A 14029-nucleotide genomic window follows, 5' to 3' on the forward strand; every position below is an offset into this window, starting at 1 on the left:
GGGGATGACCATTAGAGGCTGTCAATTGTTGTAACTCGAAAACTATGATAGATTGCACAAAACTAATTTGTTATGATATCAGCATACCAACTCACATCTGCTGTGCATGAACAAAGGTGCTGTGGTAAAAGAGAAAAATTTTGGACATCACTTAACGTATTTATTCGAATCTAGGCCGATAGTTTTTTTCAAATAATCATATTCCAAACTCTAGGGTTGGCTTAGATTCGAGGATCTTAAAAAACGTGCCAGTTTTTCATTGAAACTGCTAAATATGGTGCATAGCTAGTGCCATCTACAAAAATCAGTATCGCAGCCGCTACTAGGCGTACCAGTAGCCAACCGTACACAAGCGAGGTCGCAATTTTGACCTGTGTCGTGTCGGCCATATCGGTGTGCGGCGTGGTGTTATCGCGATGGCACCAAGCAGGAGATGCCACTACAGCGCCACTTTCAAGTGAAAAGTTGTGATAGCCGCAGAGGGATCGTCGAACCTTCAAGCTGGGCGAGACTTTGGTGTCGACGAGAAAAACGGCCATCGTTGGAGGGCACGAGAGCAGCTTTTTGTGTGCGTCGCAACGAGGACGGCATTTAGCGGATCAAAGAAAGGCCATCACCACGAAGTGGAGACAGTTTTGGCCAATTTTGTTCGGACACACAGCAGCTGCCCTTCCAGTGACAACAGAAGTGCTCCAAGCGAAAGCTAGGAAACTTTCGAGAGAGCGAGGCTTAACGCCAAAGGATTTCAAAGCCAGCCCCGGCTGGCTTCCATTCATGAAGCGCCTCTGACGTCGCACTTCAATCACCCAAAAGCTGCCAAGCGATTTCCAAGAAAAGCTGATAGCCTTTCAGAGCTACGTGTTGCAAAAGAGAAAAGCGGCAGGCCAAGGTGCCTGCCGCACCTTGGCCAAATCGGCAACGCCGACCAGATGGCTGTGTATTTTGATATACCAGAGGCGTACACCGTGAATGAAAAGAATGCCAAGGAGGTGACGGTGCGCTCTGCGGGCTGTGAGAAACAGCGCGCAACTGTTATACTGTGCTGCACAGCTGATGGACATAACTCCTTCCTTATATGATATTCAAAAGGAAGACACTGCCTGCTCAAGAAACTTTCCCAAAAATTGTCACTGTGTGGGCAAATGAGAATGGGTGGATGACGGGTGCAATGGTGGAAGAGTGGGTTAAGATTGTGTACTGACGGTGTCCAGGAGCCCTTTTGACAAAGAACTCGCTCCTTGTTGTCGACTCTTACCGTGGGCACTTGACTGACAATGTGAAGGCTGCGCTCGCCCAAGTCAACATGGACCACGCTGTCATACCGGGCGGCATGACGGGCCAGTTGCAGCCACTTGATGTCTGCATCAACAAACCTTTCAAGGATCGTCTGCGGAAATATTACAGGGACTGGTTGACTGACAAAGACCACATGCTAACGGCAACGGGCCCATCAAACGTGCATCGCTATAGCAGCTGGCGGGCTGAGTAGCTGCAGCGTGGGACAACATCCCAGGTACTTTGATCGCACGCGCCTTTAAAAAGTGCAGCATATCTAATGTGCTTGACTGTACCAAAGATAGTGCACTGTTTGAAGGTGACAGTGACAAGGAACACAGCGACGAGTCTAGCAACAACGACGACATTGAATGAGCTCCGCACGTTCAGATTCAATAAATGCTGTTTGCATTTTGTGAACACTGTCCTCGCTTTTTTTTTTTTCGGCCTACATTCGAGGCAATTTTTTTTGTTGGCTTCGGACATTAGGGGGTTGGCTTAGAATCGGGGTCGGCCTAGATTTGAGTAAATACGGTAAGTGCTCAGCCAATCTGACTTCGACAGCCATGATGGTGCGCTACAAGAGGAGACGTGTGCGAACCTGCGCCACTCCCTTGAACCCCCTTTCATGTTTGATCATGTTACCGCGAGCTCGCTCCCCTCCCCCTTTTCCCCTTGCTCCTACTGGCAGATGGCACATTCATTAAGCCACCAGCATTCTCGCCTCACCCTTGCACACTACCTCTTGCAACTATAGCATACAGTGCACCAGCATGATAAGATCTTACCACACCTGGCCTTCATACGGAACAAGACCTTGCTTCGCTTGGTAGTCACACTCAGCCACGCAGCGAGCCATTTGAGAGGTGTGTTCGCAAGCAGCCGCATGTAATTTAACCATTTGACCATCTGCATCTGCACAAGTTTTCATTTATTGCCTCAGTATTTCTTCCCGGCAACAGTGAAATTTTGTTACATTGAAATCGTCTATAAACCCATTTGAGGTTCAACATACATGGTGTTCTATGGAAAGAAGTTATAAAAAGTTGAATGCTTCGTTATATAAAGAATTTCATTATATTGAATTATATTGAAGTTCATTATACAAAGGTTTAACTGTACTTATGGGCAAATTATGACCGCAATTTCTTTTAGAGCGCAGCTCTTTGGCGTCCGTTCCTGGGTTTCGCGTCGTCGGCGGCGTTGTCGTCGGCCTCGTAACCAGCTCCGCCCCCCTTTCATCCCCCCAGCGCTAGCAGCGACCGACTGATACCGCTGGATGCCGCTGACGCCGCTAGAGAGTCAAGATAACGTGACTGCATAGAACACCGTCGCCGCCATGCAGAAAGAGGAGGAAAGGGTCCCCCCCCCCCTGTTCTTGTGTGGCGGATAGGGTGCTCTTCAGTTGCCGATGCGCCGGTTATTTCACGTAGGCCCCAGCACGTCGACGAATACGTGACCACCTTCCCATGGCTAGACCTGGTTCTTAGAGCTGCGGAAGCGAGGGTATCATATTGTTTGTGTCGGCATCGGCGGCATTGTCCCTGAAACCAACTCCGCAGCTGGGGTTGACTCACTACCGGCGTCAGCGGCATCAGTCAGTCGCTGCTATCTCTTCCCTCCTCCCTTTATCGTGTTGTCCACTTGCTGCGCGCGCTTCTGCCCCATCGTTTGCCGCTGGGTGTACACGCCGCCCCCCTCCCCCCTCTTCCTGCGAGTCTCCGGTTGTCAAAGCGCCGGCTCGAACTTAATTCCTTTCTTCGCTCCTCCTCCAATGCAACCCCTGTGCGGTGGCAATCAGAGAGCCAGATCGGTGGCGGCGGATCTGTATATGTGCACCGCCCGAGCCGAAATTGCCGCTGCCGTTCGCCCTGTGCGGTGGCAATCAGAGAGCCAGATCGGTGGCGGCGGATCTGTATATGTGCACCGCCCGAGCCGAAATTGCCGCTGCCGTTCGCCACTGCGAAATTATCTGCCAGTTCTTTCTGAGCCATGAGAGAGACGACTGATGGAAGTCCTCCTGCTGCTGCTGCTGCTGCTAAACGAGCTGCCAGAGCAGAGGCCCAGCGCCGTCGCCGTCAGAATCCAGAGGTGCGTGTCGCCGAAGCAGAAGCTTACCGTCGCCGCCGTCGAGATGATCCAGGAGTACGCGTCGCCGAAGCAGAGGCTAAGCGCCGCCGCCGAGAAGACCCTGCCGTTCGCGCCGCCGAAGCGGAGGCTCATCGCCGCCGTCGAGAGCAACCAGCAGTAAGCGAGGCTGAAGCAGAAGCTCATCACCGCCGCCGAGAAGACCCTGCAGTTCGCGCCGCCGAAGCGGAGGCTCATCGCCGCCGTCGAGAGCAACCAGCAGTAAGCGAGGCTGAAGCAGAAGCTCATCGCCACCACCGAGAAGACCCTGCCGTTCGCACCGCCGAAGCGGAGGCTCATCGCCGCCGTCGAGAGCAACCAGCAGTAAGCGAGGCTGAAGCAGAAGCTCATCGCCGTCGCAGAGAAGACTCTACCGTTCGCGCGGCCGAGGCCAAACGCAAACAAAGGCTCGCAAACAGTCAGGGTGCAACAAATGCTTTCCGGCGACAGTTTACAGACAATCCGTTTGGAAGTGTGTGTTCAGTGTGTGATCGGCTCTGGTTCCAAAATGACGTGAAACCGCTTCCGGATACGTGCCTGAGAATCTCCGGTAAAAAAAAAATTCTGTGATAGCGCATACATGTGTTGCTCGATTTCTTTGCCTCAATCTATCCAAAAGGTGAAACAGCTTATTTGCTGCGCTCAAATTTCGCATTAGGAAGTAACGTAATCATCGGTAATTTTTAACCCTTTGAAGGTCAATGACGTAAATATACGGTGCCACGAACAGGTCTAAAGACGGTCGATGCCGTATATTTACGGCGCCGTCTGTACGTTTAAAAAGCGCGTCAATTTCCTAACTTTTTCTTTTCTGTCATGTGCTGCCACTATGTGGGAATACAGGGAACTTTTTTCATGCGCCTCCCTCTCTCGGTTTTCGTTGCATGGTTCCTATGGACAAGAACGGCACCGAGAGCGGCGCTGCTGCGCCGGCGTTGAGAGCGCCGCATGCGAAGAAAAATTCTATTAGCGGGTGGCACCCCTCTCCCCTCTCTCGCTCGCACCGTCTTGATTGCCTCCTGCACTGCCGCACTGCGCGTGTTTGGGCACGTTTCATGCCGCGCGCGGTGTGTGCCCACGTGTGTGCGCATGGACATTTCACTCGAAGGGCGATGTACAGTCTGTTTCACATTTAGAGGAAAACTCTGAGCGCATTGCATCGCGATGCGGCGAGCGCTTGAGTCAGGCGGCGGCAGCAGCTCGCGCAGGTGCTCGAGGGGCGGGATCTTGAACGGCGTCGTCTGCTACGGCGCCGTGCGCTGGCCGCATTGTTGGAAAACGTTCTACTGTCAGTTGCAGGGCGCCGATCTCATCGTTACTGCGTGAAATGAGCTGGTATTCTTTACTAAGCGTTGTGCGACGCCCACTCATACGCCTCGAAGGTAAGTTCATCGCTACAGGTCAGTCATAGACGACGTACTGATTCCATACATTCTTGACGGCCCGTTTCTGGAAGGCGACTATATATTCTAACGCGATAGGTCACCGATCCACACTGCTCGTGCTGTGCAAGAACTGCTTGAAGAGCACGCAGTCACTCTCTTGAAGTGGTCGCCTCAATCCCCGGGCGCCAACATCATTTAAAATGTCTGGGGCTCGTTGAAAGTATCGCTGGCGCACCATCCCCTCTATCAGTCGCCAGAGGATAGGCTTCAATCCACCATCGTCAGCGACTGAGACGTGCTGCCAATGAACACATCCCTGATCAAGTCATTCTAAACTTCACTGCCTTCCAGGATGAGCGCTGTCAACGCTGCCGCTGGGGACATGACGAGATACTAACTGAAGTTCCGAGCGTGACGTGTCCAATTCCCCGCCGACGTGCAGGGTCTGTCTGGTGTAGTGAATGATTGTCGAGAAAACCACTTCCAGCTCATTGTCTTAACCTAAAACATTCCTTTAATCGTATCCGTTTGTTTCATCGTGTTCGACCCGCATAGTTATCATTGCTGAGTGCTTTGTTTTCGAGTCAAAGACTGAGCACGTTGCACGCACATCTTGGAGCGTCTTGTCGCTGCTTATTACGGCAGCACGCACAGTGAAGAAATATACGTGCACGCGCTCAGTACCCCGGCCTTTCGAAAGAACAAACGAAGCATGCTGTCAAAAGAAGTTTGTGGAACTCCATTATCGCCAATGAAGGCTCAGAGTTTGGCGACGCACAACGTTTAGTAAAGAATATCAGCTCAGTTCCCGCAGTACCGATGAAATCGGTGCACTGCCCCTAGACAGTAGCACGCTTCCCGACAATGCGGCCAGCGCGCGCCGCCGTAGCAGACGACGCAGATCACGACTCCGCCCATCGAGCGTCTGCGCCTGCTCGAGCTGCTGCCGCCGCACGACTCCATTGCTTGCCGCATCGCGATGTAATACGTTCCGAGTTTTCCCGTAAGTGTGAAACACACTGTACACGCTTCTATTTGCCTTTAAGAAGATCGGCACGCTTGACGATTATTTTTATGGCTGCAATGCGGCGAAAGGGCAGCGTCTGCTTAACCATGTAAGTGACGCTGAGCAGGTAATTGGAAACGACATCGTATGTGCTGCCGGAAAAATCGTCAGCACATACGGTGAGGCACATGCATGCGGCACATACGTGCTAAAGTCGTTTTTGCAGTTTCTCACAATATGTTTGCTACAAATCCGTGTTGTCTCTAATGGCGACAACGGACTTCCATCGACACTATGCGGAAATAAACAAAATATATCACTACATAGCACAAGTATGACACGCGCACACAACTTTAACTAGCACGTCCCCTACAATATGGAATAGAGGCAGTAATGTAGACAGCTTGGCCATTTTTTAACAGTGCTTAAGAGACAGAAGTTGAAAGTATTAGTAATCATTCCTGCTTCAGCAATGCCGGCGCGACCAAGACGCGGGCGTGTATCGTCCAGTAACTCGATCGATCGGTGCAGTGGTGAAGCGGGAATAAACTCCGGTCATGTTCAATGCATCGGGCACATATTCAATTTCTCGGCACGCGTGAACTTCGGTCACTGCTAGCGCATACAACAGAAGTGGTTTCCATTCTTGGGCAGCGCACACACAAACGAAACACGAGAAAGAAGACCGGACAAGCGCTCGTCGAACAACTTAAAATTTTTATATGAATAAAAGGATTATGTACCGAGTAATTATTAAATTCATGTGGGTTACATATAAAAACCGTCATACACTCAGGAGTGATCAATGAACGAGCTCGCTTCGTTTGCCAGTTGTTTACTTCCCTCGGCGCACCGCAGTAATCCATGTCTGTCGTCTGCTTCTTTCGTACCATTTTCTTGTGAATCGGCAGAATTTCACTGGTGGCATCAACCCTTTCGTGTTTACATTGCTGTCGTGACAGTTAACAACAGAATAATAATTTCCGGTCATCTGAAGAGGCGCCGTCGCAAACAAGAGACGTTTCGCGCGCAGCGCGAACTGAACGCGGGCGCGACGGCGGCGGAAACCCACACCCGTTGGAGATGAAATCGTTCCGCCAGGGGAGAAACGAGCGCTGGCGTCTAGGATGAAACTTGGCGTGCGGTCGTCCATTAGCACTACAGTCGAACCCCGCTACAACGAACGTCGCTTCAACGAAATTTTCGCTTCAACGAAATATTTCCAATTCCCCGTCAGCTCGCTATACAAAGTAATGGAACAAATTTCTCATCACAACGAACCATTTTTGGGGCGCGTTTCCGCTTCAACGAAATTTTTGCTATGCGAAGCTCGATTTAAAAATATATCTTACAATAAAACAAGCATATCGCCGCCCATCTATGTACTTCCATAGGCCCACGCTGCTTTGTTTCGCTAAACATTCGCTGGACCAAACTAATCCACTCACTGAAACGCACATGATCACCGCCATAGCTTGGTGTTGATGACTATCGGGCTGGCTGCCTTGCGACAAGGCGCGGGGGCAAGCTCCCGTTTTCTTCCAATCCAATTCAGAGCCGCAACCAATCCGTTGCCAAAGGACGCAGCAGCCTGGCAACAGCAGCGCGTTTGCCCTAGTTTTTTTCACTCGTGCTTGTGCTGCTAGTGCGCTGTAATGAATGCGAGCATGGCGACTTCATCTAGAAAGCGGAAGTTCCTCTCGCTTGAAGAGAAGGCACGGATTATCAGCGCGGCATCCAGTGGCAGGAAAAAGGGAGATGTTGCAGCGGACTTCGGCATCTCACAGAGCACGCTGTCAACGATCTTGAAGTCGAAAGACGCGATAGCGCAAGCTCTTTCTTCGGGGACATCCGCGAAGCGGAAAAAGCTGACGCAAGCGGCTCATGAGGACCTTGAGAAGGCTCTGTACACGTGGTTCCTCGACGTGCGCGCAAAGAAGATGCCGGTCAGCGGAAACATGTTGCAGCAAAAGGCACTTGGCTATGCCTGTATGCTGGGCATCAATGATTTCAAAGCCAGCTCAGGGTGGCTGACCCGTTTTAAGGCCAGGCATGAAATCGTCGCTAAAGTGCTGTGTGGGGAGTCGGCCTCATCAGACGCCGACGCTGCATCTGCTTGGGCATCAGCTACTGTGCCGGAATTAATGGAGAAATATGCCACATCAGACATATACAATGCCGATGAAACGGGACTTTTCTTCGAGCTCCTCCCCTCCAAGACGCTTCACATGAAGGGCCAGCCATGCAGCGGAGGGAAGCATAGCAAAAAGCGTGTGACTGTGCTCCTGTGCTGCAACATGGACGGGTCTGACAAGCGCTGCCCACTGGTGATAGGCAAAAGTGCGAAGCCGCGGTGCTTCAAAGGTGGCAAGAGCCTGCCCGTCAAATATGTTGCCAATAAGAAGTCTTGGATGACACGGGCCGTTTTCAAAGAGTGGCTAACCGCTTTCGACCGTGACATGACGGCAAAGAAACGTAAGGTTTGTTTGCTCATCGACAATTGCTCAGCGCATAACGTTGAAGACGTTCAGCTTCAAAGCGTGGAAGTAAGATTCTTCCCGCCGAATTGCACGGCTTTAATCCAGCCGCTGGATCAAGGTATCATCAATAGCGTTAAAAGCGCTTATCGACAGCGACTGATTCAGCGGCTGGTGTTAAACATCGACACCGGTCGGGCAATCGAAGTGGATTTGTACATGGCTGTACAGATGGTCTCAGCAGCGTGGACGGCAACCAGTCGCAGTATCATCTACAACTGTTTTGTGCACGCCGGCTTTCACTCCGATGCTCAACTGGCAGCGAACTCCACGTCGGACGAGGAAGGCTGCAGTACAATTGCTCCACCCTCCACAGAGGCCAATGCGGCATGGGCAGCCCTTCAGGACTCCGGAGATGTGCCGGCCGATGTTCACATCGGCGACTACATCGCTGTTGACAGTGAAGTGCTAGCTCACGAGGAGCTGAGTGACGAAGCTATAATTGAGGGCGTTCGCCACAACGACGCATCATCGGATGATGACAGCGACGCGGAGGACTTAGCGCCACCACCTGCAATAAAAGTGATGGATGCTTTTGATGTGATCCGCAGATTTTTCGGTGCTCACGATGACGACGTCGCGATGCAACTGTTCACCGAGTGCGAAAGCCGCGCCACTGCACTCGTGGCAAAAAAAAAGAAGCAGAAGAAGCTGACCGACTTCTTTGGAAATAAATGATGTTTTGGGACTATGTGGTCCAACCTGACAGTGTTTTTGGCCTGTTTTCGCCTCAACGAAATTTCGCTTTAACGAAATTTTTCGCGCGCCCCGTCAGTTTCGTTGTAGCGAGGTTCAACTGTAGTTCGCTCCCGCGCATCTATATAGTACCGCTCGCGCACTGGAGCGCGCGCGGGCGGGTGGGAGGGTAACGGTTTGGGTTTTGTTCTCACGGGCAGTTTCGGCTTCTTGCCAGGCACGTACCCAGGAGGGTACGTGCCTGGCAGACATTGGCAGACATTGCCAGCTCCTGACTGGAAGCTTACCATTATTATTGAAAAGTAAGGTGTGCAATCAGTGCATTTTGCCAGTGCAATATGTCCAGTGCCAATGCATTTGCCAATGCATTTCCCAGTGCATTATGCCAGTGCATATGGGGCATAGACTTGAGAGCAAGTTAAGGACCACGCAAAGAGCGATCGATCGAAGATTGGTAGGCATAACGTTAAGAGAGAAAGAGAGTGGTTTGGATCAGAGAGCGAACGGGAATAGACGATATTCTAATTGACATCAAGAGGAAAAAATGTAGCTGGGCAGGTCATGTAATGCGCCGGTTAGATAACCGTTGGACCATTAGGGTTACAGAATGGGTACCAAGAGAAGGGAAACGCAATCGAGGACGACAAAACACTAGGTGGAGCGATGAAATTAGGAAATTCGCGGGCGCTAGTTGGAATCAGTTGGCGCAGGACAGGGGTAATTGGAGATCACAGGGAGAGGCCTTTGTCCTGCAGTGGACATAAAACATGATGATGATGATGATGAAAAAAATCCTGGATACGTGCCTGCTTCTTGCACTTGCAAAACTGATGGCTAGCTCGTTACTAATCGCTCAAAGGGTGACCGCCTCTTTCTCGCTCGTTTAGTGTTTATAGGAAGGATGCCACCGTGCATGCTTTTCAATTGCTTTCTTTTTTTGACACTCACGAAAACTAATTGCCTCTGGTTGGCGATAAGATGAAGATTAACGGAAGTTTGTCACACGTTGTGCTTTTTTGATGGGCACACAACCATAGTTTTCTTGAGTGCACATACCTACGCAGTTCGATTACGCTATGGATGTACATATTAGATATTAGTGTAAGAGCAGGAACATTTGAGTCTTGCGAAGTGTTCTCGTCTGCGTATTTTCAAGGCCTTGAACTATATGTATAAAAATGCATCAAATTTTTTATTCTTATAAGTTTATTTCCTTTTTTATTGTTATTTTTGCATGAAGAGTACATATATACAAACGCAAAATATTTTTTTTTCTCCCTTTACGGTTGCCCTAGAAAAATTGAAGTAAATTTTTTTTGAAATAAGTCCCTAAGAAGAATTGAAGTCTGCAATAAAAAAAATCGACCCTCAAAGGGTTAAGGGGAGACGCTCCATGAAATTTTTTTATTACTTGTATTAGAGGTTTCAAAATTCAGTCAAGTATAGAGCTTTCTATGCAGACTTCAAATATGGCAATACTTTTTCTGTAGCTGTTATAGTTTTAAGTTATGGGATGCACAATGGCAAAATATAGTAATCTTTATGGGCAGTTTTTTATGTAATAAGAATTTTTCACAGAAAGCATCACGATGTAGCTTTGTTTAGCTCTTTGCAGATCACAAAGTGCTGATATCTAGCCAAACAGTGTGTACAATTACTGAAACTATAGAAAAACAGAGCATTTCAACACATTTTTTTTCTCAATTCTCTGAAATATAACCATGTACTTTCGCAGCTTACTGCTTTGACATATTGCAATTTCAAGTAGATATTAGCACTGTACATATCTTCAAGAGTATGTATGCCAAATTTCATTAGTATAAGACAATTGTAAGTGTACAAGGTTATTTTCATGTGATTGTGAAAAAAAATTAGTTGAAGTGTCCTAATTTTTTTTTTATATACTTCCAGTAACTGTACACGCTGTTTGAATAGAGATCGGCACTTTGCAGTCTAGAAAGAGTTAAATAAGCAATAGCACAAAGCGTTTTGCAAAAATTTATTTACACAATAACGTGCCCACAATATCACTCTATGTTGCCATTGTGTAGGACTTAGGACTTAAGAACTGTAGCAGCTACACAGAAACCAATGACATATTTGAAATCTGCTTGAAATGCTTTATATTTGGGTGGATTTACAAATCTCTAGTACAAATATTGAAGAAATGTTTTTCGAGGAGAGTCTCCTCTTAATCAGCAAGTCAACGCACCTCTCACGCCCTGGAGAGGGCAGGCCTCCTGCTGCTGTACGGAGGTCCATGTCACGGCCGCCAGGGCCCAAGACGGCTCCACAGCGTTCGTCCAAGTCCCCACCGCTCATGTAGGAAGGTAATGTAGCGGCCCCACCGCTTTCCAAGGGTGCCGATATTGGGGCCTCGTCAGCAGAGGTGGGGCCAGCAGCTAGGGGCACAAATCCACCAGGTGGCTCACCACCACCAACAAAGCCAATGCCACCTATGGGTGCCACTGGAGGGTACAGGGCCGCCTGGGCACACAATATAAAAAACAAATAATTTGTTTCATTTATTCCAAAAGGCTGCAATTTTACAATGTTTGCATGCAGGCTTTTTTTCCAAGACGACCAAAGCATAAAGGGGTGTGACACTAAATTTTTGAGCATGAATTATGCCTTCCATGCTCAACCATGTGTTCCCAGTAAGCTGGCAAAATTTGAGCATATTCAGTGCGGCAAAAATATTGTATTTGATTTTTTTTATTTACTGCAGTTGAACCGCGCTTCGAAGCCACTGTCAGGAATGACAAAGGCGGAGTCGGGGCCATTGCTGATAATAGCAAATCCTTTCAATGAAAATCTCCACGAGGCTCTTACACAGCACAAATGTGATACCAGCAGAAAGCTTGAATAAGGCAGCCAGCATTGTTAGGATGTGCGACCTGTCACTTCTGGCATGTGAGTGTAGCTGGAATCAGGCTTTGGTTATATGCTGCACACTTGAGGGCACCACTGTCATGGCGAATGTGCAGCTAGTCAAGTGGCATATTTTTTTTTCAAATTTTGCGGGCTTTCTTTCAGGCTTGGAAAAAACACTTAAGCAGCATTTACCGCTGAATTGCCCTGAAAATTTTCCCATGGAATATGAACATTTGTAACTATTTGCACTTTTGTTTTTAATTAGTGGGTGCCATCTGGCGACAGCTGCAGGCATGAAGGGCAGTCAGCCATGGCGCCCCAAGATTTACAATGCCACGGGATACAATGCATGCAAATCTTGGGATACCTTGACCCACGCGAATACAGTGCTTTTGACATGATCTGCAATGCACGCGCCGACGCCCTTAATCACACCATTATGATTTGACCTTTTTGGGATTTGTTTGTAAGTGCTCTCTGATAAGATGCCATCCACCAGGAATATCCTGGGAATTTGTTACGTCACTATTATTTTACATCATGCTTTTTGCTACTGAAACTTTAAAAGCTCGAATTAACGCAATTCACGATTTAGGGAAGCACTGAAAAACTTCCCTAAATCATGAGTACCATCGGTGTGCCAGTTTTGCAATGTGTTATTTGGCTCATTTTCAGCTCTTAGATTTGGAAGGTGTGTAGTTTGTGTTCACTTTATTAAACCTTGTTGTTTCTTGCACCGCCCTTTCCTGGCGCTACAAGGCTAGTATGTCCATCACCAGTGGGAACATCTTCAGAAGACTGCAGTCACAAGCATCGGGTGCATGAGTGACGCAAAATGCCACTGGAAGTGGGACTTTTTTTTAAAAGTTGGTTGGTTCGCTAGAGCATCTGCTGGAAGTGCAGGATAGATACCTTGAATACCACAGAATGGAGCACGAGTGAAAAGAACACATACCCGAGCAATTTGACTTGCACAGAGATAACTACAAGAACCCAGAACACAAGACTATCCCGGAAGCAGTGAAGGAGCATGCATTTCATATTGAAGAAGCGTCGATGCGTAGTTACCAGCATTTGTGCACTTTTAAAAAGGAAGGCCCTTCGAAACCTGTTACTTCGAATGAAAGAAGTGGCAAGGCGCACGTCCAGAGCACCGATACAGTCTACGAGCACAGGGGACCAGAAACTCAAGACGACAGCATCCTGGAAAAAGTGATACAAGGAGTGCTGTCTTTCCTGCACTCCAACTTTGTGGCTAGAGAGTGCTTCCACCAGACCACTGTTTCTGCAGACAACACTGACAGTATGAACGACCTTGGTGACAGACACGGCATCAAGTATAAAGGGCGTGGTTCTGAGTCAGAAAACGGATGACTGTAGGCCAAAAAATTTGGAATTAAGGTTTGCCGTTAAGGCGGGACATGGGTTGTGGAGATTATTTCCTGCATCTTATGGCCAAATATGATGAAAATAAACAAGTTTACTTAGTTTCTTGTGCTGATTTCAAATATGCAATCATTATTCTTGTAGGTCCATTAGTTCAGGAGATTGACAGTGCTGCCACTCCACTGTTTCCAGAGATCACGAAAAAAAAAAAAGTCTGCTCAGCAGAAAGTGAATATTATTGCATAGCTAGATACTATAATGTGCAATAACTGCAATGCTGCAAAAAGTTTTCAAATGAAATTCTAATTAGCCATTCTGCAGGTGATCAAAATTCTTTCCTTGACCTAAGGCTACCACATTAAAAGAAAAATAATGAAATGAAAATATACATGTGCACAAATTTGAAATTCTGCTCTCAGTACTTTGTAATATGCAGACTAGGCTTTCTGCTAAAGAAAGAATTAGTGCTCTAGCTGTTTTAGATCCTGAGATATCACTCCGACAGTCTAGTGAAGTGACCCAAAAACATGTTTTGAGAAAAGTGAGAAAATGTGCAAAACCCTATTTTATTTACAAATTTACAGCTGGAACAGCTCAGCAGGCACCAGGCATGTGGTCCTGCTGACTCCCAGCCCCTGTGTGCCACTTTTTGAGGGACTGGCGCAAATCTTCTGATGCTTTGTTCTTCTTGGCTGATGCTGCCATTCGACACCTATCTTTCTCGGCCAAGCGGTTGTGACTTT

General features: G+C 48.3%; 1 protein-coding gene across 4 annotated transcripts in view; it reads right to left on the bottom strand.

Annotated features, from left to right (window-relative positions):
* The window catches only part of Isha (Insulator su(Hw) mRNA adaptor), a 150473-nt gene that overhangs the window by 82412 nt on the left and 54032 nt on the right, over nucleotides 1-14029 (bottom strand). For all 4 annotated transcript variants that reach the window (XM_075697021.1, XM_075697020.1, XM_075697022.1 and 1 more), the window contains one exon: nucleotides 11239-11513. In XM_075697021.1, the coding sequence (XP_075553136.1) occupies nucleotides 11239-11513 (275 nt within the window). The remainder of the gene's footprint in view (nucleotides 1-11238; nucleotides 11514-14029) is intronic.

Source organism: Dermacentor variabilis, chromosome 6 (assembly GCF_050947875.1).
Source record: "Dermacentor variabilis isolate Ectoservices chromosome 6, ASM5094787v1, whole genome shotgun sequence".
Lineage (NCBI taxonomy): Eukaryota > Metazoa > Arthropoda > Arachnida > Ixodida > Ixodidae > Dermacentor > Dermacentor variabilis.